General features: G+C 31.6%; 1 protein-coding gene across 2 annotated transcripts; it reads left to right on the top strand.

Annotated features, from left to right (window-relative positions):
• The first annotated feature begins 7,141 nt into the window (after positions 1-7,141).
• On the top strand, positions 7,142-21,782 carry LOC143058445 (ultraviolet-sensitive opsin-like). 2 transcript variants are annotated; one of them, XM_076231936.1, is made up of 4 exons: positions 7,142-7,254; positions 17,096-17,795; positions 19,261-19,375; positions 21,024-21,782. In XM_076231936.1, the coding sequence occupies exons 2-4, from the start codon at positions 17,148-17,150 to the stop codon at positions 21,497-21,499; spliced, it is 1,239 nt and encodes a 412-aa protein (XP_076088051.1). In that variant the 5' UTR covers positions 7,142-7,254; positions 17,096-17,147; the 3' UTR covers positions 21,500-21,782. The 2 variants fall into 2 exon arrangements, with proteins under 2 accessions (XP_076088051.1, XP_076088052.1); XM_076231937.1 differs by lacking the exon at positions 7,142-7,254 and adding an exon at positions 14,946-15,108.
• Positions 21,783-24,013: the final 2,231 nt, after the last annotated feature.

Raw genomic sequence — 24,013 nt, 5'->3', positions numbered from 1 at the left:
CCCCCCCCCCCCCCTAAATTAAAGCTCACGTCTATCAGTAATCCCCTGAAAATGTCATGGGTATATTGTCTAAATTATCACTTATTGTTACAAACCTGGGAGGGGCATAATTTGAAGTCATAATATGTAACGCAAAATGGTTAATCCTTATCTAATAAACGTTCTACAGCGGAATGGTGTCGGAATTTTTGTCACGACCAATCAGTTGTGCCAACCCTGTACATTGGCGGATCCAGGGTTGTTCTCAGGGTAGGAACCTCACTCTTTTTTTTCGATTTTTTATATGTGAACGTTTCGTGGTGTTCCGGAGTTTGAAACTCTCTTTTCAGAATACGGCTAAATTCGCGACTGCTGCTTGTTGGAATTTGTTTTGCCTTAAATATGCATGATTCAGTGGTTGTCGTTTGTTGATGTGGTTCATGCATTTCCTTTTTGAATGGTTTACACTAGTACACTAGTATTTTTTTGTCCCTTTATAGCTTGCTTGCTGTTCGTTGTGAATCGTGTTAAGGACCGTCCATTTGACCTATAATGGTTTAGTTTTACAATATAAAAAAGAAGGTGTGGTATGATTGCCAATGAGACAACTATCCACAAAAGACCAAAATGACACAGACATTTACAACTATAGGTCACCGTACGGCCTTCAACAATGAGCAAAGCCCATACCGCATAGTCAGCTATAATAGGCCCCGATAAGACAATGTAAAACAATTCAAACGAGAAAACTAACGGCCTTATTTATGTAAAAAAATGAATGAAAAACAAATATGTAACACATAAACAAACGACAATCACTGAATTACAGGCTCCTGACGTGGGACAGGCACATACATAAATAATGTGGCGGGGTTAAACATGTTAGCTGAATCCCAACCCTCCCCCTAACCTGGCAAGTTGTGTCTTAGATGGGGATTTGTCTCATTGGCACTCGTACCACATCTTCTTATATCTATGATACTATAAGATGCCCGCAAAATCGCGGTACACTGATTGGTCAAATGTTGAAACAAAGAATTTTAACATCACGGGCAGTACGTCGACTGAGCATGCGCTAGATCGTATAAGACACGGATCAAAAACGGTCTCCGAATTGTGTTATTTTCTCAAAAAACATGCCATATCCAACTAAGTTAGACATCACGTGACTTTTGTGACGTATTCTAGCCGCCATTTTGTATTATATTTCCCAATATAAAATGCATAGATGCTTCAGTAAGGGGACGACCATTTGATATTCTGCGGGGGGGGGGTGGGGGGGGGGCAGGAGGATTAGTTTTTGATCTGTTATTTATTTTCGTAAACTAAGAGGACAGATTATTCATTTTCTGCACTATTGAAGCAAGATTTTTCATTTTCATTAAAGCAAGGGACTGATTATTCATTTTCACAACTCGAAAACATACAATTTTTAAATGATTTGTTTATTATAAATAATACATGTATAGTCAAGTCATTATGTTGCATTTAATCAGAATTAATCCTCCTCCTCTGCAGAAATGAATCTTTTATATTCCCAACTGCATATACATGTATTGCATACATACATAGTATTTAAGTTTGGTTGTAACTAGCCCCCTTTAAAAGTATTGGCAAACATATTTCGCCGAGCGGAGCGAGGCAAATTTTTTTTTTAAGGGTTTTGGAGCTACTGAAGGCCCAAGAAGCTATAGAACAAATGATGCAAAATCATGCTTTCCGGGTGTTCCGAAGACCCTTTTATAATCTGAAAATGCAAGTTTTGTTTTAATAATTTTTTGACAATATTTTGGTCTCAAAGCAGAATGCATAAATTCAGTGTAAGAGTTAAGTTTCTAGGGACAACATCAAAAGACCAATGTGCATGATAAAGCAAAAATGGAATTCACATAGATAAGTCTGTGGCTGCTGTTTTTTTTTTAAACTCATGATCAAGTTCATAACAAAACTACTAGATGACAAAAAGGAATGCAACACTAACAGAATACAGAAGGGCAATCAATGAACAAAAGACAAATAAATAAGAAACATTGATCCCGAAAAATCAGGGCTACGTCTGAGGGAAAACATAACTTGCTTCTTGCAAGGGACTCGCCGTGAACACAATTTGATATTGAGACAAGCGTTTGGTTTTGAAATTTCCTACATGAGGCATTTGCCTCAACGTAGTTATGGCCCCGTTAAAATAAAAGTGAGGCAAGGTTTCCTGAGACAATATACCTCAAGTTAAATGAAACCAACTTTCAGACATTTCAAGTATATTTGAATAATATTTATACTTTTATTATTTAAAAAAATTGGGAAGAGTTTCCCGATTTTTTTTGGGAAAAAGATGAATTTATGAAGAATCTGGTGCCATCTCATACTTTCGATTAGACCTGCTGTGTTATTTATTTTTAATACATTGCAAGTCAGGTAATTTATTTTCAAACTACCACAGAACAAACCATTTATTTTTGTGATTATCAAGGCCAAGTTATCTATTTTCAAAATCCTCCTGCCCCCCCCCCCCCCCAGAATATCAAATGGTCGTCCCCTAAAGCTTAATTTTCTCATAAACCTGACCTGTTTTCTATGTTTTGCAAATCAATCCTTGATATTTAAACATATTTCTATCAACCAATGTTGGTCCTAACAGTTTAATTTTTTTATTAAAGTCTGTCATTTAAGACTTGTAAAAACATGCACTTTTCTCGTCATTTCTCCGTTGCCTCCATGCTAAATTACCGATACCCATGTCTACTGTCAAATAAAGAAATTTCGTACATAAAAAAACAAAATTTGCAAATCGATTAAGTATATTTAAACATATATCTGGCGACGAATACTACTTAAAACAGTTTAATTTCAAGTCAAAGTCTGTCAAACATCGATTTAAAAAAGGGAATTTTTCAGGATTTTTTCAAAATGGCGGATGATGTATATGGAAATGTTGCATCAAATCAAGGATTTGTATAGTAATACTTTCCTAGATTATATTAATATTTTATTGCAGAATCTCTGATGTTTCTGTCCTTTCTTTGTTGATATTTCAATATGATTGATTTCAAAATTTCTTGATAAAAAAAATATTTTAAGTGTGACATGGGAACATTTATTTGACAGATATCCAGGATATACTGTTACCAGAAAATAGCTTGAATAAAATTATAATAAAATCTTTCTCTTCATTTTTTAAAGGTGTTTTTCTGTATATTTTATATTTCTTTAGAAATATTTATACATCCCTTTTAGAACAAAAATGTTTTCATCCCAAGAGAAAAAAAAAAAAAAAAAAAAACCAATGGCCAACAATTAATACAGATAAATATTCTATAAAATTTCATCCCTTTACAGAACAGGTGAACTCTGACTTGGGTTATAATGTTACATAACAATATATTGTGAGGTAGACGTGCAAACCAAAAGCAACCAGGTGACATTTAACATCCTGTGTGTACATGTATTACCAGAGTTTAAATTTTGCGATATACAAAAGTTTTCACAAATGTACAAATAATCTTTCTCTTAATTTCCCGTTTCTAATCAGAAGAAGTATCTATCATAATAAACTTTAAGAAAATATGAATATTATGAAAATGTCTTTAAATAAATAATTTTTGCTTCAAAGATATTCAAATATTTTCATTTTTCCATAATTATTATAAAAAAATGTTTATTGTTTACATTTAAACAGAGACGTGTAATACGATTGCTCTGATTTCAACAATATTCTATACCCTATAATATCTATCGACATAGTTGTCGGTCCTGAATAGGACTGTTATAGTTGGGTATGCGTTTCTGTTGAAATAAGATGGTTTCAAAGACAAATTAAGGAAGTTCAAAACACTATATTTATACGGCAATGTAAAAATCAGTCTTCCAAGCTATTTGTTTTTTGGTATTTATGTATTGTTCACACAATTATTTAATAATTAATGGTACCTTAAAGTTAAATGTTCAGACTTTTTTCCGTATGGTAGCTATAAATTGATTATGTTTCTAGCTATCAATATTTAGGATTAGTATTAAATGAATTTTTAGATTATAAAGTTATGGCAAAGGCAGTTGCAAAGTCAGCAAGTCGGGCATTAGGCCTTCTTATAGTAAAATGTAAAGCACATGGTGGCGGCTTCCAACACAATATCTTCACCAAATTGATTGACACTTTAGTTTGGTCAGTCATCAATTACAGCTCAGCTTTTTTGGGGTACAAGTGAGTTCTCCTGCATCTCAGCAGTTCAGAACCGAGCGATGAGATTTTATATGGGAGTTGGAAAGTATACCCCCAATGATGTTGTTTCAGGTGACGTGGGTTGGAAGCCTCCATATGTTAAACAGTGGTCTAACATTTTTAGACACTGGGCAAGATGTACAAAAATGGATAAAGACAGGATAAATTATAAAGTATTTATATGGTCAATTAGAAAAAGTAGTTATAAAATTAAAAATTGGAGTTATAATGTGATAGAAATGTTGAAACTTTACAATATGGACAGATTTTGTTATGTAGATGATTATATACTGGATAAAAATATAATTCATCAGTTGGAAGTTAATATTTTTGATAACTATAAAACTGAATGGAGTGCAAGGCTTGATTCTTATGGTCAAGGAAATAATTTGAGAACTTAAACATAAATTTTCATACTCTACTGAACAATATTTGTTGCAAAACATACCTATTCGATATCGCAGTGCATATATGCGAAATTTAGATGTGGAGTAGCACCTTTAAAAATTGAAACTGGTCGTTACGAAAGATTAGATTTAGATAAAACATTATGTTTCAATTGTGATGATATAGAAGATGAAAAACATGTATTGTTAACATGTCCATTATATGAAGATTTAAGGCAGTCTTTATTTATTGATATAATTCAACAAAATGATATGTTTTTAACTTTGTCAGATGATGAAAAATTTATATTTTTGTTCAAAAATGAAGATGAAAAATTTATATTTTTGTTCAAAAATGAAAATGTTTGTAGTTCTGTTGCCAAAACCTGCCATAATATTTTATTATCTTATACTGTTAAAAATCAGTTATTTGTATTATGTACATGTATCCGGTTTTATCCTTGGATGTGCTTGGTGATATTGCACTTTTATGTTTTGTATAAATAACAAAACTATGTTTTAATTCTGTTGTTTTTTTATAATTGTATATAACAGTCTCTCATAGTTCTTTTAAGAATGGCACATGCATTCTAAATTTTATATTGTGTACTTGATATTATATTGTGTTTATACTTGTATGTATGTATGTGGTGAGATTTTAATAAACTATTGAATCTTTGAATCTATATGTTAGCGGCAATAAGTAAAATTAGGCATTAAGCTTAAATCCTAGGCAATAAGCTAACGCCTAGGCATTAAGTTATTGCCTGAAATTTTCAGGCATTAAGCTTATTGCCTGAAATCTGATGATGATTATTCATCCTATTGCCGAAGATAATTTTAGGCAATAAGTAAACTCTGGAATTTATGCATATTGGGTGATTTATTCTTGATAAAGAGTCGTTTTTTTATTATATTTCTAATTCTACATTTATAAATATACATTCATTTGACAGATCTTCAAAATTAGTAAGTTTATTTAGTAATTTTGAAAAACAGAATAAACTCATACTTTTTTCGTGTTTGTGTGGTATAAATAAGTATCAAAAAGACTTAAAAAAAAGTAATTTTATCCAATTGAAAAAGGGGGGAGATTCTATGGAATAATTATAATTATATTTATTTGAAAATTTGTACACTTCATTAGTCGAGCTGGTTTGAACTTGTCAAAAGTAGACCAAATTAAGATTGGATTTTTTTTTATCACACCATTTTCTATTTTTTTTTTTATTGGATAAGTAAATTGTCTTTGTTAATAGTTCGACAATTTGTGATAACAAAATGATTTTTTAACACAAATTTCTATCAAGTTTTTATATTTCTAAATTATTATTTGATGCATTTTAATATAAATAACATATTTTATTTGTTAATTTATTTCTGGTCTCTTGTGGAGATTTGTCATATTGGTAATCATGCCACATCTTCTTTTTTATATTTAGGATGACACTGGGTCCTGTACTTTTGCATTGTTAAAATCGGTGAAATTTGATTTATTTTCTTCTTTTCATTCTCAAACGTATGTTATTTGCAGTAATAAAATAAAATAGTTGAAGTATTCAGTATTTATATGAAGATGCACGAGATTTTCATATGAACTTTTAAGTATGAAACCGTGACGCTTCGAATTCAGGTCCCTCAAAGCATAACATGATTTTACCGATTATATATTTAATTTTTACTATTTACAATTATTTTGTTCAATTCTAATATAAAACGTAGTTATATTTTTTACTTATATTTTGTTTCAAAGAGTTTAGATCTACAATTATAATACGTATAAAAAATATTTTTAACCTTTCATTTAAAACTAGTAATTATTTTCTAATAATTAATCGGTGTGTGAATTAATGTTTTTGGTCGAATTTGATACAATATTTCATTTTTTTCATTTGCTATTTTCTTTTACGCCAATACTTAGGACATCCCAGCTAATGAAATCCTCAGATAGCTTTCGATGTGCAGAATGCTAAGAAATGTCGTAAGTCGATCCTAACTATATCATATTTTCTGTCCTAAGAATATCTTATAGGACTAATCTTAGGACAGTGTCGATAAACAGGCCACAGTTATCATAATATTATTATGTAACAAAAATATTTTAATTTAAATGAATAAATGTCTTTTATTTACTCGCATTTACATTTTAGGCATTAAGCTTAATGCCTGCTCACATTTTTCAGGATTTAAGCTTAAATCCTAGGATTTAAGACTAATGCCTAACATCATTTAGGCAATAGACTTACTGCCTAGGCGTTAGCTTATTGCCTAGGATTTAAGCTTAATGCCTAATTTCACTTATTGCCGCTAACATATATATGTAATTGTAGTTTTATGAGAAATAACGTCTTTCGATTAAATACGCAGCAAGCTCTTATAACAATACTCCTACACCTTACATAATTATCTAATTTATGATTAATAAAAAAAATAAATAATCTCAAATTCTGTGTGTAATTAAACCAGTGTGTAATTTATATTGACTGTGATAAATAAAATGACAATATTCAATAATTACCGATCCTAACTGTTAACAGAGTAATAGTTCTTGTCATTCGTTTAGCACCTATGTACTTATTCATTATACTTACTTTCTATTATCCGTAAACCCTGACGGTATATCTACTATACGTATGTCATTCATATAGCTCACCATGTATAGATCATAAAATGGTAAGTCTAGTATATATACACTTATTCTTTATTATTAATTTTGATAATTGTTTTTAGTCAATTGACTACGCTGTATCCTTCAATTTCTGGGAAAGTTGTTTAATTTAATTTTGTTGGGGGTGTTTTGTTTTTATTTCTATTTTTGTCTGTACCGGTCACTTATGATAGTTGATCTAAATATTGTTTAAGTGGCAATCATACCACATCTTATTTTAGGGGCCTTGGTGGTCGAATAGTACAGATAGTTTGGTTTTTGTAAGAGAAATTCAGTCAATGTATCCGTTATTAAACCTTTGATGGCAATTACAATGTATATTAACCACAGTTCAAATACTTACAGTACTGCACAATAGCAAGTAACTTAGACCTCGTTTATACTGGTAACGAAATTGAATCGATCTTTATTTGAATCGATCTTATTATCAAAAGACCAGTTTGCGTTTACATTGCACAAGCAAGATCGATCGTGATAGATCTTATTTAATCCAGTGCATTTACACTACAATATAAAAAGAAACGGTCTGACCTTTATTTTCCTATCTAAATAACAAACACCTGAAAAAAGATCGATCGCGATCAATCTAAGCGTTTACACCAAAAAAAGGTTGATTCAAATAATATCGATCTTTTTAAAACCACTTCTAGAGGTAGACTTTTTAAGTCCGATTGAAGATCGATCTTGCCCGTTTACACTGGACCAACGATTGATCTTTTCAAAGATCGAATGTTTGATCATGTTTTTGTCAGTGTAAACAGGGTCAAAAGAGCTTAAAAATGACAGCGGCGGATTTGGTGGTGTTTTTTTTTTGGGGGGGGGGGGGTTGGCTTAGGGAGCCCGGGCCCAGTTATGAAGCTTCATTGATGCTTAGCATTGACTATTTACCTGTTCTACTCCTTCATTTTTTATTCCGGTCCTGCATTCATGTATATGAATGATATATGTTTGTGACTTGATGGGGGAGAGAGTTCTTCATTCATGTGTTATTTTTTTATCATTTATTTTTGTTCTCTTTCTTTATTTTTGAAATCTCCTATTGTCATCTAAATTCGTTATATTTAAACACCCTTTAAACATTCCATTCTTTTTTTTTGCACACTTACAATGTATCTCGAGTCTCATTTTTTAGCCAAGATTTCTCAATTTTTTTTGTCCATTACTCTCTAATCGTTGCCCATTATTTTCTATTCTGTAAACCTCATAAAAAAAGGGCCAGGGTAAACAAATATATTCCCACGAAATAGAAACATTTCAATGCAGTAACATACTGAGTCATAAACATATTTTGTTTGTGTTACGATTCTTTTTTATGTGGGTTTTTCTATAAAATATTTAAAAAAAACTTAAGTTACATGGTTGTTTAAGCTTATACCGGCGTCACACACTAGCGTATAGCTCCGACGTACGCTGGGCTAGTTTAAAAATCATGTACGCAGCGTCGCTGCCAATACGCTAGTAATTTTGGATGCATTCAACCTGTCAATCATATCTGTAACGTGTGCACAACGGTGAAAATTGAGCCATCTTCCTGGTTCTAGAACGTCAAATCAAATCAAATCAAATCATTTTATTGGTGTAATATCCAAATATTGGATTGTTACCAAGACAAACATGACAATCATTACAAACATATAATATCTAGATTTAAGCAACATTCGTATTCTATAAGACTATATTTAAATGTTTTGGAGGAGGTGATACCTTTGCAAATTTGAAAGTACACGTGACGTCGCGTACGGTGTTGGTGATATTACGGCTTTTGCTTTCCAGTTCGCCTTTATTGCATTTGTTAGAAGTTTGGAATTGATAACTATACAAATGTATATATCAAAATGTGCGTAATTAAAAGTAGAAATGGAATATGCCTTAAAAATCAATACTTTTATTCATTTTGTTACTCGAATGATCCCTCTTAACACTGATTTTGAGCGTGTAGACAAGTAACACCGCGACATATGATCAGCGTTGCTTTGAAGTTATTCTTGTCATTTTTTAAACTTATTAAAAAAAAAAAGTTGTACTCCTAGCAAGAGTAGTCTTTGGTGTTTATGGTGTATGTTTTATTTGTGACGTCATCGTTAACTGGACGCGTCTGACGAGGACGAAAAGTTCACTTTGTTTTGTGGTAAAGCCGAAAATAGAAAAAAAATATGGATAGGGGTGAAGTTAAGAGTGATTTTAAAAGGTAATTCAAATAGATTATTCCGAAAATGATATGACGCTAGGCGCGATGATCGTACCTCATTGGAAAATCGGTGTAGTTGGCAAGATGCAAGTCCAAAATATATAATTTTGTGATATCATATTCATAACTATTGTACGTACATTTTAAAAAATAATGTTTTTTAAAATAAAACGGAAAAAAAATAATTGTTGAAACTATGTTTTATGGTGCGTGCGACACGCTTCGTTTTTAAAAACCGGCTATGTTTAGGCTGTCCCTCGTAACATATTTTATTTATTGTAACCACCAAACTATGATTTTCGTCTAAACTATTTAATATTTTGAAAAACGGTTTGTTACCTTATTTGACAGAAAGGTTTCTTCAGTATTTTATGCATTTTTATGATGTTATGATGACGTCATAGAAAAAAAACCTGTTACATACTACAAAGGCAAATCTGTCCCACGGGGAATAAAAATGGGATTCCAGATTTAAGAATCAAAAAACATTTATCTAAAATGAAAAAAAGGTTAGTAATTGTTTTAACTACATCAATGTTAATTTGCTTAATTTTATGAATTTAAAGACAAATATCCTGAAAAATGATATGTGTTAATTTATGAGCGATTTTTCAAAGGCTTACAAGGTTGTAGCACCGTTTTTACATAAAAACGAACTCAACTCAAATTTACGTCAATTGTTCGCTTATCAGAGCTCTTATAATGGTAGAGTTTTATGATTTTCAAAATGTTATTTTTATTAATTTTTCAAAAATCTTAAATACATAAATTTTCAATAAGTAGTAAAAAGGACCGTCGATTTTGCGGAGTTTTACAATAATGTCGCCGTGACTGGCTTAAAAACAACGTTTCAGTCGAAGTTTTGGTTAGAACGTTACGAAATATTCGCGACGTTGTGTTACACTTACATGAACGAACATCGCGCGTAACGTCTATATCTTTTTATTCCGTATATAATAAGGAAAAAAAATTAAAAAGTTTTGTTACAATATTTCTATAGATCGTGTCAGAATTCATGATTTTTTTGAAATTTGTATTTCTGTCACAAAACCCAAATCTCGCATATTTTTTGGAGCTCTTCAAAATTCGAACGAATGCTGCAGATCCAAACCACAATTTACATATCCACCCTTCCTGTGTCAAAATTATACAATAAACATACAACTTTCTATGTCTTCAATTAGTAAGTATTGTTTAAATTATGTCCTAAATTGTTCATTTAATTAAAACCGTTGAAATGTCACACTCGCCGTTTTCTGACGTTTTGGCGTATTTGTTAGGTGTCTTATGAAAAGTAATAGGCAGTTGCAGTCTTATATACGACATGAAATTTTATTCAAACGTGTAAACTATTTTTTTAAGTTGTAAGAGAAAATATGGAAAAGAAAATAAACGCGATCTTTTTGTTTTTGTCTAGTCAAAATGTCACAAAACGCCGTTTTTTTTACATTTTTGTTACAAGTATGATAACGGTCATATTATACAGTTTTGAAGGGGGAAAATTTGAAATTATTATAGCACAAAAAAATACTATATAACATTGAAATCTATACTGTTCAGGGATTTTTTTGAACCCATTTTCGATCACATGTCGGAAGAATTAACGACACAGTCAGCGACCACTTTTGTCTAGTTATAATGTCACACCATGCTTTTTTACTTGTTTTGACGTTACATTCTGTAAAACTTGACATGTAGTGCGTAACGTCGCAAATTACGAAAGCCTTTACGTACCATGCTAATTAACTTTTTCCAATTTGATATGACGAATTATGAATTTAATATAACAGATTATAAATTTGATATAACAAATTATGAATTTAATATAACAAAATAACTAAATATGAATTTAAATATAACAAATTATCAATTTGATATAACAGATTATCAATTTGGTATAACAAATTAACAATTTGTAATAACAGATTATCAATTTGATAAACAAATTATCAATTAGAAATAACAAATTGTCAATTTGATATAACAAATTGTGAATTTCTTTACCAATAGTATGATTTAATTACATGTATAATAATGAGATTGATTGAAAAATTGCGTAACCCAAATTGGCGCATTTTTTTGTGTATTGATTCATTGTTTATCTGACGTCCAGCGACAAATATGCCATTGAATGCTTATTCAAAACTTTCTTAACAGGTTTAATGTTTCTGAAATCCTCTCCCTCCCCTTTTATCTATTATATGAGGCAGTTTGGGAGACTAGTTTGAACGTTCTCTATTCAGTACATGGGACCTGGTGTCTTAGAACGAACGATTATAATAGAAAAAAGGATCAATTTATATTGCACATTTTCAAACCAGAAAGAATGGATAGTGTGTTCCTCAAAATACTGGCATGCTTCTTTATCAATTTCGATGGGCACATACAAGGATTAATGAAACATCCTTAAGATTATCCTTGCATTTTTCTTTATATGTTTGTTTCAATATTTATTTTGTTTGCACGCTTTTTATTAAAAACAAAGACCCATGTGCGAGATCTGGAAGAGAAAACATATGCCCATGCACAATCAGTGCAAAAGGGATCTGATATATCAAATTTATAAATTTTTATTTCAAATTAATATCATAATTTTGATACAATATCTTAACAGATTTTTTATCGAATCTAGTTTTCTTGTTCATAGGTGAGATTAAATTTCCTTTTGTTTATGAAATTGGCAAATTTGATTAAATTAACTTTATTGTGGTTAATTTTGAATTTGCTTCAACTGTTGATTCTTTAAACATTTAAAAAAGGCGATGAAACAAACGATTCAACTAATAAATTTTTTATTCGGAAATTATCAAAAGCGGATAAAAGAATAAGCCCTTGACACCATTTGCGAGTATGATGGTCTTGTAAAACAATGATAGTCCGTCGGAAGGGGGCGATAAATGACTGACCGGTGTTAAGAGATATCCGTAAAAGTCACCCTTTTAGATTCAAATCGAAAAGGGCATGCTAAGGCTACAAGGAAGCACTCGCACCCTCAAAGTGGAAACGGATTAATATAAGTTGTAATAACTTGTTTCCCCATCCACTATAATAAACAAATATGTTTAAACGAAAAGAAAAAGCAGCAGAAAAGACAGGGGTTTAGACTTTTTTTTTTTTAAATATCCTGTTTCAATCAAAAAAAGAGAAAATATCTTTGCTCCAAGGGGATACTTATTTAAATGAATATGTTTTAATTTAACTGTACTTAAAAACAATATGTGCCGCTTTTGCATTTCGGTTCTATACGTAGCAAGTCAAGCAAACCGCTCATATAAATTATGCTGTATGATTGAGCTGCACGAAATGAAACAAGTACGACGTTATGCAATGCATGTAAAATAACGTCAAACTAACGTTACCAAAACTAACACCAACACCGTACGCGACGTCACACAAACATTCATATTAATGCAATTGTTATTTAAAATATATCATTACAAATACTATAAGAAAAATATAAAATAGTCATAATTGTTTTTACATCCATTAGTTTTTCTTATTAGCTAGGCTGTTTCTTAATACATATAAATCATTAACTCCCTTGACAATAATTTTTGTTAGGTCATACTCATTAAAAGTAAACATAAATACAAATGTTTCCTCATCAGACATTTTGGTGAAATCTGAATTATTGATTTGTCCGACTTTTCATTTAAGTGGTCCATATTGTAATAACTTGTTAAAATTGGGAAAACAATTTTATGATCCGTATTGATATAATTTGTTACAACTTGGTATAACACATACAGAAACTGTTATTGGTTAAAAGTTACTATATGTATTGTGAAAAGTGGCAATTAACTTTAAATTTTAATAAAACTAAAACAATGATTCTGCAGCAAAATAATAAAAAAGTAGAAACATCTTTTACAAAATATAAAAATGAAAATTTGTCAAATGTCACTGAGTATTCATTTCTTGGAATTCTTGTGAAATCAAATGGAAACTTAATGCATAGCTCTAAAAAGCTTGTAAATAAAGCAAGGAAAGTGATGTTTGCCATTAAAACTTATACTGGTTCCTTAAATAATCTGCCAGTTAAAGTAGCTTGCAGTCTTTTTGATTCTATAGTTAAACCAATAGCCACATATAATTCAGAAATTACTTATACGGATACTTATGTTTCAAAATTTAGAGCAGAAAAACGTGCAAATATTTCCAAAACAAATATAGACCCCCTTAATTTTACTGATAAATCAAGTTTAGAGAAATTACATTTGTCTTTCTGTAAATATATCCTCGGAACAAGAAAATCTTCATCAAACATAACTGTGAGAACAGAGCTAGGGAGATACCCACTAGAGATGCATATAAAAACTCAAAGTATACTTTACTTATCAAGATTACTAAATTCTGAAATTAATCCATTATTATACGAATCCTTTTTACTTTCTAAAAGTTTAGATAATTCAGGTTGCTATACATGGTTTACATATGTTAAAAATATTTTGAAAGAGGTAAACATGCACGTATCCATTCTTGAGGGAAACAAAAGAAAAAATTACTCAAAGTTGTTAAAAAAAACCTTGAAACATCAATTCTTAAATTTCTACACAAGTATATTTGAACAAAAATTTGAAAAAATAGATAAAAAAAGTAAATTGTATCTATATAAAAGTTTAAAGCAAAATTTAGAAACGGAAAACTACTTAAACTGTAAATCTTTTGAAAAGAGAAGTAACATAACAAAAATAAGAATTAGCTATCATAATTTGATGATAGAAAAAGGAAGACATTTAAAAATACCTAGAGAAAAAAGACTATGCACATCCTGTAATACAATGGAGGATGAGGCCCATTTTATTTTATACTGCAAAAAAATGGCTAAACTAAGAGATAACTTTATAGGAAATGTAATTAAACATATTTATTTATAAAATATATTTATATATCATATAGATAGATTATTTTGCTTTTTTGCTTTTTTTGTTTTAATGGTTTTGTTTGTTAAATGTATTTTGTGTATGTTTATATTATTTGTCACAAACTTATTGTTCAGAGCTTATATGACAATAAATATTTGAATTGAATTGAATTGAATATATTGACTCCCGTGTTAACAACTAGAATATCATTCCAAAACTGAATATAAATTATTTTTAAGAAGTATAAAAAAAAAAAAATAATAATAAAGAGATATATGTAACGATGTATTTAGCAATTATTATCCATTGTTAAGCTAATTAGATAAAAACTCTCTTTGACACGCAGATGCGAAGTCCATTATCGGATTAGTAGCAGTGGCGGATGCAGGAATTTTCGAAAGGGGGGGTGCTAGCCCAGGGCAAAGGGGGGTGCAGGGGGGTGCAAACATATGTCCCGATTCAAATGCATTGATCGGCCAAAATAAAGGGGGGGGGGGTGCGGACCCCCGGAACCCCCCCTCTGGATCCGCCACTGAGTAGAAATATACATTTTAAACAAAAGGTAATGCAAATTGAATGGAAAAATTAAGATATTATATCTGACAATTAAAAAATATAATTAGTAAAGTTCGAAAGATGATAAGTCCAATAGTTGACATGTTTTTCGTCCGCTCATAATTACAGCAAGTCGTATATAGTTTTTCGTCTATTACACAGTGATTTTATCAAACTTTATTGGTAATCTGAGAGCCCATATGAAACAATATAATCTTTGGAATAATGACACAAGAAAAATTAAAAAAAAGGTAGGACAAGAAAAACTAAACAAGACTTAACATATCTAAAATATAAATCCGAAACTAAAAGCAGAAGTTAACCGTTGTTATGTTCATGAAGGTAATTAATGAAACGCGGGAAGCACATTTAATTTAATTGATTATCACAATTTATCGGTTCATTTGGTTCAATATAATGAAATTTGGCTTAAGGTCAGAGGTCATGGTCAGATTTTACGTTTTGACTTTTCCTTGTTTTATGATCTACTCTGTCACTTTTAAATTATTTATGGAAGAACTAGTGCAAAATGGTTGCCTAATAGTGATGAAGATATGATACATTTGGTCTGAAACAATCTAATTACATCTTATAGGAGTTATTGTCCATGAAATGATTAAATTTAAGATTGATTGAAACAACTCAAACTTTAGACATGAGAAAGCCACAGGGTCTTTTGCAAACTGTTAGTTGACATACGACCTTGAACAATATTAACCGGAAGTGACCTTGAGTAAATAGGAAGCTTAAGTAACATTTTTTGCACTTTTTTTTTTATAAAAAAATACCTAGGAACTATATATATTTTCTTAACGTAAACCCATTATTTGAAGCAGGAAGTGACCTTCAATAAACCGAAAGTACTTTTAAAAAAGCTCCATTATGTATAACAGGCAAAAGTATATAGAAACCATATATTTTTGGGATCATTGTGAATAAAGCTATCATCTGAGACAGGAAGTGACTTTTAAACCGGAAGTTGACAAATATATCCCTTATTTCAAGCAAAAGTATGTATAGAAACATACATTTATTGAATCTATATGAAGAAACCTGTGCTTGGACGCCAAAAGTAACTTTGAGTAAACCGGAAGTAGCTTCTCATCTCAATAATTAAGAAAATGTTGTGGAGACACTTTTAATTGTTCTCTGAACAATTAGTTTTTTCTTAAGAATGGTTCACTTTTCTGCCGGCTTACTTAATTTGATTTATGATGATAAAGCTAGTTCATCAGTTAAAATATACATTCACTTACACCTGGGACTATCATACTAATAGTCCCAGTTTACACCCCTCCAAACCAAAACTACACTTCGTAAATTCAAATCACCTGGCTAAATCATAGATATTTTTATTCTAAAAATAAGAGTAACTCTTCCATTTCTAAAGTATAAGAAGTGTTTCACTAGCTTGTCATAAGTTTTTATGCCCCACCTACGATAGTAGAGGGGCATTATGTTTTCTGGTCTGTGCCTCCGTTCGTCCGTCCGTCCGTCTGTGCCTTCGTTCGTCCGTCCGGTTAAAGTTTTTGGTCGAGGTAGTTTTTGATGAAGCTGAAGTCCAATCAACTTGAAACTTAATACACATGTTCCCCATGATATGATCTTTCTAATTTTAATGCCAAATTATAGTTTTGACCCCAATTTCATGGTCCACTGAACATAGAAAATGATAGTGCAAAGTTCAGGTTAAAGTTTTTGGTCAAGGTAGTTTTTGATGAAGTTAAAGTTACATCAACTTGAAACTTAGTACACATGTTCCCTATGATATGATCTTTCTAATCTTAATTTCAAATTAAAGTTTTGACCCCAATTTCACGGTCCACTGAACATAGAAAATGATAGTGGGAGTGGGGCATCCGTGTACTATGGACAGATTCTTGTTCCATCTAAGGTTGGTTGTTCTTCTGGGCACTCCGGCTTCCTTCACCAAAAAAAATAAAAAGTCGACCCGAAAAAAAGCACAATAGTGTTAAAAGCGATGTTAAATATCAATCAATCAACAAATAAATCAATAAAACTATCAATCTAAAGCTCAAGATACAAGGTTTTTTTTGTCAATTCTTAACTGTCAATTCTTAACTGAAAATTAGTCAGTTAATTCTTAATTTTGCCGTATAATTGCAAATTGCAAAACATAAAAAATTGTGCATCAAATCCAAAATGCCCAATAAATGCTATATCTAACAGCTCCCATTTTCTTTCATGTAAGTTGTATTTGTTAATTTTTTTTTTCAGAAACCAAACTGCACTTGAACAGTAAAAAGATTAATTCTTCTTTTCCGAAATAATGAATGCAAACTCGACAGAAACAGGAATAGATTTTTATAAAAGAGTTGCTGCGCAGACTCCATCCTGGTTTCATTACGTAACTGGTATCGTATTACTTATAACAAACATAGGATCTGTAGTAACGAATGGGTCTGTTCTTATTGTACTACTATTAAAAAGCCGAAAGCTGTTGATCCGAACAAACCAATATATCGCAGCCATATGCCTCAAGTCGTTTATGATGTCAGCTTTTGGTGTTCCAATGGTGGTCGTATCGTGTTTTAATAAATGGTGGTTTTTCGGTGAAGCCGGATGCAAGTACTACGCTTTTCTGATGTCATATGGCGGATTAGCTAATATGTTACTTTTGTGTATGATTTCTGTCGAGAGATACATTTATGTTGTAAGACATGGACTTTCACAACATTCATCTTCGACGTTTAGTATCGTTTCCATCACTATATCATGTGCTATTGCTTTTGGGTTTGCCGTAGGTCCACTCGCCGGATGGAACCAGTACACTTACGAAGGCGTGGGAACGTCATGCGCAATGGACTTAATCGGAGAAGAATACAATGGACGATCGTTTATGATAACATTGCTAGTCATCTTTTTTGCATTGCCTGTTATTATAATGGCATTTAACTACGGATCAATGTATGCTAAGGTAGGTTTCAAAATATTTGATTTAATTGATTTTTGGTGTTTTAACGGCACTTTTAAGCGCTGCATTAAGACTATTTCTTGGCGGCCAGTTTTTATTGGTGGATGAAGCCGGAGTGCTCGGAGAAAACCACCGACCTTCGATCGGAAAATTGACAATCCTAGTCAATTAAAATTGGAGTCGAGTGCACTCAAAATAAGCGCTGAAGTGTTCTAACTTTGATGTAAAACATCTTCGTCCGATATTTTATGATAAGATCTCCTTCTTTTAAGACAAGTAGGGTGAGAGAAAAAAAAAACAGACAGAAGGTAGCAACCGTCGATAAAAATTACAAGTTGAAAGAAAAACGACAATACAATTAAAAAAAATAGGACACAGAAACAATTATAAAAAGATGAAAAAAGAAAAACAACAAAAACAAATATTTACACATAAAATTGAAGACGAAGTCAGACGAAACCTAGAAATAAGTAAAATTCTTACTTTTTTTAACTGATATTCAAATATTTAATGTATCATTCTCTTTAATTTATGCAATATTACAATAACAGTCGGAAGTTCATGTCATATATAAGTGAGCACTTTGATGAGCTATAAAACCAGGTTAAATTCACCGTTTTCTACATAAGAAAATGCCTGTACCAAGTCAGGAATATGACAGTAAGTGATATTTTCACTTCATTTGATGTGTTTGAGCTTTTGATTTTGCCATTGATTACGGAATTCACGTTTTGAATATTTATCGAAATTCGATTTTTTTGTTATTCTACTTTTTTTTATGTATGGTGCTCTTCTATAGTGTAAAAAGAAATAAACTCATAATAGATACTAGACACCAGGATTGAAATTTTACATTTGCTCTAGACGCAAACTCTCAATTCTACTTCCTGGTTCAAAGACTTTTCGGGATCCTCTGGTTTTGTCGAATTAATACTCACGTTCTTAAATTTGTAGACTTAAATTTTACAGTACTGTTGTTTGTTTTTATAGTGATTAAGATTATACCACAATGGCATTATGCTCACTACTTTATCTCAATTTTTGAACATTTTTCTTGTTATGTCTTCATTTGCTCACATAGACTTTGTCAAAATAGTGGAGTTATTTGCGACTGTCATACAAGAGATAGGTTTCAATACAACCATATTTTATCCGTCAATTTCTACATTAGGAAATGCCTGTACCAATGTAGTTGTTTTCCTTTTGTTTGATGTGTTCGACCCTTGTTTGATAAATGGTCTTTCATTTTTTAATTGGAGTTCGGTATTTTTGCTATAATTTTACTTTCATTGGTTGATGTAATAAATACCATTTCATTGGTTGATGTAATAAATGCCATTTCATTGGTTGGAGTTAAAAATACCAATACAGAAAGTAAACCGGAAACAGATCCTTTTAAGCTAAGATCCGAAACAGGTTCGGTATTTTAAGCAGATTTCGGTTTTGCATAAAACAATTTTCGTTTTAGGTAATTAAAGAATCCAAACCTCATTTAAGATCCAGCAATAGCCAACAATTAATGAAGAAGATGAAGAAGTTGACAATGGAAAAGGAATTGGCTATTACCGTTGTCATAATTATAGGTTAGTGATCGTTAGTTGATATCATTTGGATACAAGAGTGACTGGGAAATAGAAACAGTGGTCACATTGGTCTACTTTCGACGAACATTAAAAAAAAAACCTCTGTGTTACCATTCCTACCTATTTTATTTATAGTTAATTTGATCATATTAGAACATGTAGGAATATTTGTCACTGAACGTTAAACAATCTATCGGGAAAATGGGTTGGCGTGGCGTCGATGTTCTAGCGAAGAATGATTTCAGGTTATCATGTTTTTTTTCTGTATTTTGGAAGAAAATGGATCATCTGCAATTAAAAATTAAAAATATCTGAAATATGTCTTTATACACCAACAAAGTTATTACGAGGAATAAAAGGATATAAAAAAAGAACAACAACAGTAGACAGCACCTCATGAGGCAAACTCCCCGACAGAGTTCTGACTAAGGCGAGTACATCAGTAGTCATATACTTTCTCTATTTTGTCATAGGGACTGAAATAAAGAATTACATAGCAACACTACTAATCTTCTCACTGTTGGACTCGCCATAGCAAAGCATTATAAATCCCTCAAATTTTGTAAAAAAAACTGTTACATGTACAGAAAATTTTCGAGGTTGACATTTTCAAAAAGTGGAAGATTTCAAATTTTAACGGGAGGGACGGAAGAGGGTCTGAAAAGCGGGAGTTTTTGACTCCCACATGTATGCTGAGTGAACTCACTTTCACAAATCCTTAGTGAGAACCCTGTCCGGCAGTTCTAGCTACGATCGGCACACTACTACGTTGATAGAGTAAAGGAAAATAGTCACGGAACGAGTTTATTGTAAATATAATCTGTCGTTATGAAAATAAACACGTTGATGTTAGCTGTAATTAAAAATCCGATCAACTCATGAGTTAAATACACATTGGCGGATCCAAAAGGGGGGGGGGGGGTTCGGGGTTGGAACCCCCCCTTTTTGGACGATCAATGCATTTGAATGGGAGTATATAGTTGGAACAGCCCCCCCCCCCCCCCCTTACTCTGGGTTGCGAACCCCCCCTTTTTAAAATTGCTGGATCCGCCCCTGAATACTGTTCCTCTAAGGTTGTTGAGTCAGTGACACATAAACTATTCACCAGAAAAATTAATTTGGTAGAGAAGATTGGAATACAAAAAAAAAAAGCATGAAATTTCAAATCATGTTTTCTGATGATACTTTTTAGATCGAAAATGGCTCGCCGGATCCGTAAATCCACAAATTAAAAAAAAACATTCGCCTAACCTGGAAAGAATTTTGTTTTTTTGAAACTATCTTCTCTACATTTCAACCCATTTATTCCATTCATATCTATTGCGCATGTCTAAGTGAAATTGGTATAATTATGGTTTCAATTAGAAATTTAAAAACATTTAGATTGATTTTTGTAACTTCCTCTATTGTATAATTATTAAATTTTAATATTATTAAAAAATATGTTTTACATGGCGTGTTAAATCAATTTTATAGGATATCCACAATTGAATAAAGTCTCTATTGCTTATTTTCTCTGGTGGAAATTCATTGACAATCCTACCTGCATCTTCTTCTTTTCAATTTTGCTTCATTGTGTATTGATAACGCGTTATAAAAAGAAAAACAAAATGAATTCTATCTCTCTTTTTATTGGCTATATTTTCAGGTTTTTTCCTGTTGTGTTATTCACCCTACGCAATCTTGCTTCTTTGGAAACTAGCCGACAAAGACAGTGACATTGATCCTATGTTAATGGCCGTTCCTACCATGGTGACAAAAATAGGTGGAATGTTAACGCCATTTGTTTATTTGGGACGTAATAAAACTGTTCGGTCTAAAGTGTTAGAATTGTACTCATGCTGCAAATTAAGTAATACAGTTTCACCAGAGATTGATGACGAAGAACCACCTGAAAACCAAAAAGTTCAGTCAAAATCACGTAAACTTAAAGCCATAATTAAAAATCTAACAAGTACAGAAATTAAATACAAGTCGGAAGAAAACACAGAAGGTCACGTAGTGTCAAAGATTAATCCGAATAAATGTAAATCGCTTGCAAGTATACAAAGCAATGAGACACTAGAAGTGACGTCATCAAATAGACATTCAGATTTTAACATAAAACAGTATACAACAGTATAGCCATGCATCCATAGAATCAAAATTTGAACATAGACTGGAAGCTTGACTAAAAATAGGATTAGATAGAAATTGAAAATGTCGTCAAAGCGAGTGGAATACCAGTGCTTTTAGTATTTAGATGAATACCAAGTTTCTAAGTTCACAAATAATACAAGATTGTCTTGCGTTATAGATTTTAAGTGCTGAAGTATAATATCTTTTTATTTACTTGACAGGTATTCATTTATTAGTCTTTGTGCAACATGTATCATGTTCCTTTTGGTCGTATAAAATCTTAATTTGATCGGAAAATGTGCATCCAGCCAATGCATTCGGATTTTAGCCTTGGGCGTTCCTGGTGGTGCATGCGCAATTGGGATGGAAGAGGTCTATACAGTGTTGTTTTCATTTTGTTAACCCTTATATTTATAGTAGTAAATTTACTTTCATTTGTATAGTTTGTACTTTATCGGGAAAGTGTACACAAGTATGATCATATGTTTTTTTTCTGTTTGTACTATCAACTACCATAATCATGTTAGTTCGCGTCTGTGTCAGATTAACTAGCAATAACATTTTCGATGGTGTCGTTGACATATTCATTTTTTTATTTATTTGTATGTATGTATTTTTGTTTGATTGGTTTAGTCAGTTATGTTGTATGACGTCTGTGATTGGTGCCAATTATTGATGTACTAAGGTTTAAATGAGTGAAGAAATAAAAAAGATCATACTTTATTAAGTCAAAAGAGTATTAGTTAAGAAACAACATAAGCTATAAATATTGAATGGTAAAGCAGCTCCTTTGTGAGATATTTTATTATATTCTGGTAATATCGCCATAACCGATACAACTGTTTCAATCATTGTTATCACAAACATCAATATCCGGTGCAAGGGGGTACACAATCATTACCATGATTACGGTATGATAATTCATCAGTTAAGGCACAACTGTTGGGTCTTCTGTCATTTTAGTGTATTCTTTGAACATGTATTTTGCATAGACTCCCAAGACTTGTTTGAAGATTATACAAAAAATAAAAATAATTAACTTTTATTCGTTTTACCTGCAAATAATCAAACAATTTTGCATGTTTATGATTTAAAAAAAATATATTGAGAAATCACTCAAGATAAATTGTGTTGAGTACAGAAATAGGATATTTTTTCAAAATTAGGAATGAAAATGTAGTACAAAATGTCGTTGGGGAAGATCAACACCACTTATCTATTTTGATACCAAAAGTAACACTTCCTCTATTATTTTTGTTATCAACTCGTTCAGTCCAGATGTTTTTGATTTAAATACTTATCTTTATTTAAAACAACTGTTTGGATGAAAGTATTACATATAAACTAACAGCAAAGATTTGTAAAATTATACAAAAAGTGTTGTTATTTTAATATATATATATTTAAGAGATAACTGTATTGTATTTGAAGCTTTGCGGACGTCTATCGGTAGTTTTACTGTCGCAAATTTAGTTTACCTATAATATTTTAGAAATTACATGTCAATACATTCAGCAATTCAAAATGTCGGCTTCCTTAGTTACAGACAAGGAGATAGAGAATTTTACGCTAAATGTCATCCAATCAGAACCATTAATACAAAATAATTACATTAGAAATATTTATTTTACAAAATAATTTTAGATTTCAACAATGTTACATATATACTTCTTTGTCTGTAAATAATTTTTGAGTCGCGTCCCTTTACATGGATATGTACAGATAACTATAATTATGTACTTTGGACCCTTTTTTCGGCAATACAGGTCGTTAATAAACCCGAAATAAACACATAGACGCATATTGCAGTTTAACAACCATTAAAATCTGATAGTCTCCAGTGACTGTCCATGTTATGTAAACACTTATTTGTTTATTCACGTCTAATGCTAACAATTATTATTATTTGGAGATACTGTAGAAAGAATCCACCATCTTAACTTAGGGGAGGGAAAGGGGGAAGGGTGGAGTGGGATATATTTAAAAAAAAAAAAAAATCTGATCCCCAATTTGACTAAAACAAATATTCTTGCCAAACAGAAAAAATTACTGAATCAAGATTTTCTCCTTACCTTATAGTGTTAAATATTGAAATGAATTCGATTGATAGCGCTGAAAACTAAATTACCCCCTCCCCCCCCCCCCTTTCCCCTTGAAGTTAAAGGATTGCTCCTTTACAGTTCATTTGTAGATGTGAAATAAAATTGAGAATGGAAATGGGGAATGAGCCAAAGAGACAACAACCCGACCATAGAAAAAAACAACAGCAGAAGGTCACCAACAGGTCTTCAATGTAGCGAGAAATTCCCGCACCCGGAGGCGTCCTTCAACTGGCCCCTAAACAAATATATACTAGTTCAGTGATAATGAACGCCATACTAATTTCCAAATTGTACACAAGAAACTAAAAATTAAAATAATACAAGACTAACAAAGGCCAGAGGCTCCTGACTTGGGACAGGTGCAAAAATGCGGCGGGGTTAAACATGTTTGTGAGATCTCAACCCTCCCCTATACCTC

This window comes from Mytilus galloprovincialis, chromosome 14 (genome assembly GCF_965363235.1).
Source record: "Mytilus galloprovincialis chromosome 14, xbMytGall1.hap1.1, whole genome shotgun sequence".
Lineage (NCBI taxonomy): Eukaryota > Metazoa > Mollusca > Bivalvia > Mytilida > Mytilidae > Mytilus > Mytilus galloprovincialis.
Note: the sequence above shows the minus strand (reverse complement) of the source record. Positions and strands in the feature narration are given on the sequence as shown.

Bases quoted from the DNA above. Each gene is read 5' to 3' on its own strand.
- LOC143058445 (XM_076231936.1), top strand. From the start codon at position 17,148: ATGAATGCAAACTCGACAGAAACAGGAATAGATTTTTATAAAAGAGTT. The intron at 17,796-19,260 runs GTAGGTTTCAAA...TTTTCGTTTTAG, and splicing joins ACGGATCAATGTATGCTAAG to GTAATTAAAGAATCCAAACC. The intron at 19,376-21,023 runs GTTAGTGATCGT...CTATATTTTCAG, and splicing joins TACCGTTGTCATAATTATAG to GTTTTTTCCTGTTGTGTTAT.